This window comes from Podarcis tiliguerta (assembly GCF_965153285.1).
Source record: "Podarcis tiliguerta genome assembly, chromosome: 6".
NCBI classification, from domain to species: domain Eukaryota; kingdom Metazoa; phylum Chordata; class Lepidosauria; order Squamata; family Lacertidae; genus Podarcis; species Podarcis tiliguerta.
In genome coordinates, this window is record NC_139539.1 from 34,626,169 (window position 1) to 34,632,168 (window position 6,000).

The following is a 6,000-nucleotide window of genomic DNA, read 5'->3' on the forward strand; positions in this document are numbered from 1 at the left end:
GAAGGTAAACAGTGTTTCCGTGTGCTGCGCTGGTGCTGGCTCACCAGAGCAGCTCCGTCACGCTGGCCACGTGACCCGGAAGTGTCTCCGGACAGCGCTGGCTCCTGGCCTCTTAAGTGAGATGAGCGCACAACCCTAGAGTCGGACACGACTGGCCCGTACGAGCAGGGGTACCTTTACCTTTACCTTTTACTCCCAGGTTAAATAGGGTTACAATTGCTATGTAAATTAGCTGCATTTCGTTCCAACAGGACCTGAGTCATGGCAAGTTTTTCATACTGATGTCAATAGAATCCAAGTTCTGGATTTTAAGTGCCACAATACTTTTTCTTGTGTACATGGCAAGCTTAGCCATCATCTGCTTTATTGTGCAGATTTAGACAAGCCTCGCGTTCTCTGGTCCATGGGTCACGGAGAGTTGGACACGACTAAACGACTAAACAACAACAAAAGACGCGTGACAAAAAAATAAACAAATCACACTCCTCTGGCTTGACTGTAATATCCCCAAGATATTCAAAGTCACCTAACTAGCAACTGCTTCCACAGTCAGTAGCAATACCATTATTAGGAAGAAGTAGTCTCATAATTAAATGACTTGGCATTAAGGCCAACTATGAGAGGTCAGAAACAGCCCTGGGCTTATGACCAATGACTAGAAGAGTCTCATCCGAAACAAAAACAGCAACCACACTGCAAAAAGAAATCCCAGTTCTGTCTTTCACAATATGAATTGCAGACAGATTCAATTTTTACAAGTCAAAACAATACAAATACATAAATGTGCACTACCTTACCTTTTTCACTTGCCTTTGGTATGCTATTTATAGACGCTAGCTGACTACACAGAACAATATTTAGCATAGGGTTACCTTAACCATCAATGATGCTTCAGTGTCTCACTGAACAACACAAAGACACATCCCAGGATCTTCCCCAAGCCAGGCAAGACTACTAAGTTTAGCAGTTGTCCCTCTCCCAAGTACTGTGATTCCATCAAGGGGTCATGAACTTCTCACAGAGAACTTCCAATACCTGCGACCTACTACAATTACCAAAATTAGTTGCTAGAAGTCAAATTGGTTTATTTGGTACATTTATATTCCATCTTTTCTTTCAATGAGCTCAACATGGTGTACATGTTTCATGACAACTACACTGACATAAAAACTACCAGCATGTATATTTGAGTGGATAAACACTAAGCAAAGGAATACTGGGGCAACTTATTTTCATGAAGACAGCCCCAAATTTGCCAATCAGAAAAGGGACACTCTTGAAAAGGTTGGAATCAGAACTACAGAAACAATAAGATAAATAATGATGGTAACTGATACTCAAACTTTAATAACCATTTTTAAAAGGAAACAAGAGTCATAGCTTTATATATTGCTCCACAATAACCCATATCTAATATACCATTAAGTGATACCTGTCCAACATGTTCAGTGAGATAACTGACAGGCAAGTGTAAAATCTGTGTAACATAATAGAAGGGTCCATTCATGGGGGAATAGCACAGTAGCTACCTAGTCCTTTATCTTCTAGCCAACATACTTCAGCACTTCTTGGAACACTGTCACAAGCTCCTTAATGACATTGAAAACAGTCTCCTATTTGCCTGCCTTGAAGTAAACATCATCTGATAACAGGGCTGAGCAACTGGTGTCCTCTCCAGATTTTGTCAGACCTCAGTTTTGATCATGACTACTGACCACGCTGGCTAGGCTGATGAGAGTTGGGAGTCCATCAACATCTGGAAGGCCACATGTTCTCCACCCCTGCCTTAAAATAACAACACTGTCTGATTTCCCTGATTGTGGACCCTTAGCCAGTACAGCAAAACCCCACAACTGGTGTTTTGGTCTTTTTTGCGTGTTCAGCAAAAGTTAACAGACCATACCACAGATTCACCAAGGCCAGGTTCGGACTATCAGTAGCAACTCCTGCCAACTTTTATCAAGACCAAATGGTAACGCTGTCTGAAAAAGTTCCAATAAGTGATAATAGGACACAACAGAAACCGGCAGGCGAACTATGCTGTTGTAACAGCAGCAGAACCCAAAGCAGATCCCTTCACACAAACGAGTTGCGCGTGAGCGTCCCACCATTTAGCTAACAAACACAAATCCACAGTTAGGAGGGCGAGAGAGAAGACTCATAAGCAGTTCCCATTGTTTTGAGACACGAACTTGGCACCTGCAAGCGAAGGGATCCACAAGATCCTCTTACCTGCCCATCCTTCAGCATCCACTCATACAAACCACCCCCACTCAGCTTTGCCCCGCGTCAAGGTGAAAAAACGAGACGGGAGGCGAGATTTGCCCTTTAGGATCTGAAAAGGACAACTTCTGAAACTCAGGATACCGCTTTGCCGGTGACGACTGAGGGGGGAGGTGGAAGCACCTGCCGTGTCTGCGGGGCGGAGACCCTCCTGCCCCTGGTGGAAAAGCCCCGCTGGGGAACGTGAGGAGGGAGTCGCAGAAAAGGGGAGACTCACCTGGCGGAGGAGCCACCGCTGCGAGGCAAAGGCGAGAGCAGGCCCTGCTCCAGGCTCCGGCCGGACAAACGGAGGCGGCTGCAGTCCAACACACCTCGCCGGCAAGAGCAAGGCGAGGCGGCGCACGGGTCCCCGGACGCCCCTTGGAAAAGAGGCGGGAGGGGGAGCAGCAGCAGCAGCAGCGCCGCCGGCGGGAACAGCGCCATTGGCGGCGCCCCCCGGCCAGGCCCGGAGCTCCACCGCATCCTCCGTCCCTCTCTTTCTCTTTCTCCCCCCCCCTTCCCCGCCCCCGCGAAGGCCCTGCCAAGCCAGGCCTCGCCGCTACGAGCTCGGCCTCACGCACGCCCCGCCCCCTGCTTGCTCCACTCGGCCTGCCCGTGCGCAGAGCTGAGCCCACAGGGGAGGATCCGGCCTGGGCCTGGCCGAGCTCTGCGCACGCGCGCCGAGCCTTGGGAGAAGGTTCGGAGGAGGAGGGGCGGGGCCGCGGAGGCGCCTCGGGCCGCGGGAGGGAGGCGCTTTGAGCGTCGGCGGAGGAAAGGGCGGGGCAATTGCACCGCGGGGGGGGGGGTGAAACTCCGCCCTCTACGCTCACCTTCGCCGACGGCGGCAAGGTTGACTCGGGCGCCTTCAGCAGCCTAGGTGTGTTTACCCAGAAGTAAAGTCCACTGTTTTCAGCGGGCCTTACTCGTGAGTAAATGGGAGCGGGGCTGCGGGGCTTATCTATTCACCTGCGGGGATTAGGCGTTGCCCTTCGTCCGCCCTCCCGCTCCGTGCTTGCGGGATAAAAGGGATGTGGTCAGCCCTGAAGCTGTGCGACCCTCACCGTCTCCTCATAAATACAGGAGTCCATTGGTTTTTTATATATATTTAATCCCTACACATCCACCCATCAAATTCCACATTATATCCATGTCTATGAACAGAACCATGAAAATTAGGGACATCGCACTTTCCAGCGTCACCATTGTGCAAAAACGTGAATCTAAGGCATTGATCCTGCTGATCTTACATAAAGGTAAAGGGACCCCTGACCATTAGGTCCGGTCGTGACCGACTCTGGGGTTGCGGTGCTCATCTCGCTTTATTGGCCGAGGGAGCTTCCAGGTCATGTGGCCGGCATGACTAAGCCACTTCTGGTGAACCAGAGCAGCGCATGGAAACGCCGTTTACCTTCCCGCTGGAGCAGTACCTATTTATCTTATTGCACTTTGACGTGCTTTTGAACTGCTAGGTTGGCAGGAGCAGGGACCAAGCAACGGGAGCTCACACCGTCGCGGGGATTCAAACCGCCGACCTTCTGATTGGCAAGTCCTAGGTTCTGTGGTTTAACCCACAGTGCCACCCCTTACATAGATTTCTTCAAATCCACCATCAAAGTAGAACTCAACCCCCTCCCCAAGGACGGCTCTCTATGAAGGGTGTCCCTCAGTGTGTTTGGTTGAGCATGCTAAGCTGTCCCCTCCCCATTATCTCAGTGTTATCTGTGATCCCAAACAAATGCACTTATCTCCTTTCAGACCATTCCAAGTGAGGGCTGGAGCATGCAAGGCCAGCAAGCACAGAATGCTGAGAGCAGGGCTGGTGTGTAGAACCCTTATGCCGCTTGCTCATATTGCTGAACAGTGCTATGGATCTTTTCGATTTCTTCAGGAACCCACTCCCCCCAAATACCACTATCAAAGTGCATGTATCAGTGTCCATGGATTGTACCACAAAAAAATCACACACACATCACTTTCTGATGCCACTGCTACACAATCCATCCTGAGTCTCTAGAGGTGGCTGTCATTTTTTCTTGTAACAGAGCATCCCAAAATTCTATGTGTAGCCCTTTCTGGTCTAGCAGCTGTTAAATGACCTTATTAAGGCCTTATCTTCTTGAGGGGGAAAATCAGTATTTTCTCCATACTCTTGCCAGTCAGAATGGGTGCTACCATTAGGCAGGGTGAGGTTATTTGCCTCAGGGTGAGGTTATTTGCCTCAGGGTGAGGTTATTTGCCTCAGACAACTTATCATATGACAATTTTGTCAAGTTTCTGTTTTTGTCTCTCTCCCCTTAACTGGATTAGACGTTAATTACAAAGTGGGCCTATTGTGATTTCTTGTGTTAAATATGCAAGAGGTTTGTTTACTAACAAAGGATTATAATAGACACTGTAGCTTTTTTTTTTTTTAAGAAAGAAGTCTGCTATTTGCCCTGAATCTGAGTGTTTGCTGTCAATTTACATTAAAGAGAAAATATTTTTCACTATATATATAACAAATCATGGAACAATGAGGACAGAGAGGAAAATGCGTACGTGAGGTTGCCATGGTTTGGAAAACTGCATGTCTATATTGAACCTTACTGTCAAAACAAACAACCTGCAAAAACAATTGAGCATAGATATTTGTGGTATTACCTTTTGCAACCATTTCCTTATTCATCTCATAGCACTTTTACAAATCCCTAGATTTGAAAAAGCAAAATGAAGAGAAGGGATACTGCCAGACTACTGAGCTAAGGCCCCTCCCTAGAATGAATGCATATAACTAGGTAGAGAAAGACACTGTTGTGGCACTGTTTAAGTACCTGTTTCCTGTATTTCACTGACACAATTACCTATGTTCCTTCTTTCCATTATATACAGAGGAACAACTTAATGTGAGCTACCACATATGATTAAAATATAATATGGAAAGTGGTCCTCTTAAAACTCAGCTGAAATCATTTCTTACTAAAGCTACAGGAACAAGTGACCTGATTGTGAGCCTATGATGTGGGAGAATATTCCACTGAAATTTAGTTGCTTGGGGTTGCAGCCCTATTCTCACCTTAGGGAGTAAATCCCATTGAACTCACTGGGAGTTACTTCTGTGTAAAGCTACAGAGAGGCCAGACTGTAAAAGCTGAACATTTGCTCAAGGAATGAGGAAACACAAAAGTGTATAAGCCACTTTTTGGACAGGTTTATGCCACCAACTAAGAAACTGTTGTGCAAGAAATTATAAGTTGTTAGCTACAAAACCCTTAGTTCAAATCTTGCCTTGGCATGAACTTACTTGGAGACCTCAAATCCCTGTTTCTTGGTCTCAGCCATGCATTTGCAACTTGGGTTCAATACTACCCAACTACTTGACAAGTTGGTGTAACAGGGATCAGCAAACCTTTTCAGCAGGGGGCCAGTCCACTGTCCCTCAGACCTTGTGGGGGGCTGGACTATATATATATATTTTAAAAATAAACAAATTCCTATGCCCCACAAATAACCCAGAGATGCATTTTAAATAAAAGGACACATTCTACTCATATAAAAACACGCTGATTCCTGGACTGTCCACGGACCGGATTTAGAAGGCGATAGGGCCGAATCCGGCTCCCGTGCCTTAGTTTGCCTACTCATATTAAATAGCAAAAAGGAGTTATCACATTTCCAAATATAATCCTATACTTATTTTTTTTAATTAAAAAAATACTTGGAAATGGGATGTCAAAGACTGAGCTTGCTACAACACTTCTC

At 46.8% G+C, this 6,000-nt stretch overlaps 1 protein-coding gene across 1 annotated transcript in view; it reads right to left on the reverse strand.

Annotated features, from left to right (window-relative positions):
- LRIG2 (leucine rich repeats and immunoglobulin like domains 2) overlaps positions 1-2,926 on the reverse strand; it is a 43,563-nt gene extending 40,637 nt beyond the window's left edge. Inside the window, exon 1 of the mRNA XM_083444270.1 lies at positions 2,501-2,926. Coding sequence (XP_083300396.1) covers positions 2,501-2,745 — 245 coding nt within the window. The 5' untranslated portion in view covers positions 2,746-2,926. The remainder of the gene's footprint in view (positions 1-2,500) is intronic.
- Between the last annotated feature and the right edge of the window lie 3,074 nt (positions 2,927-6,000).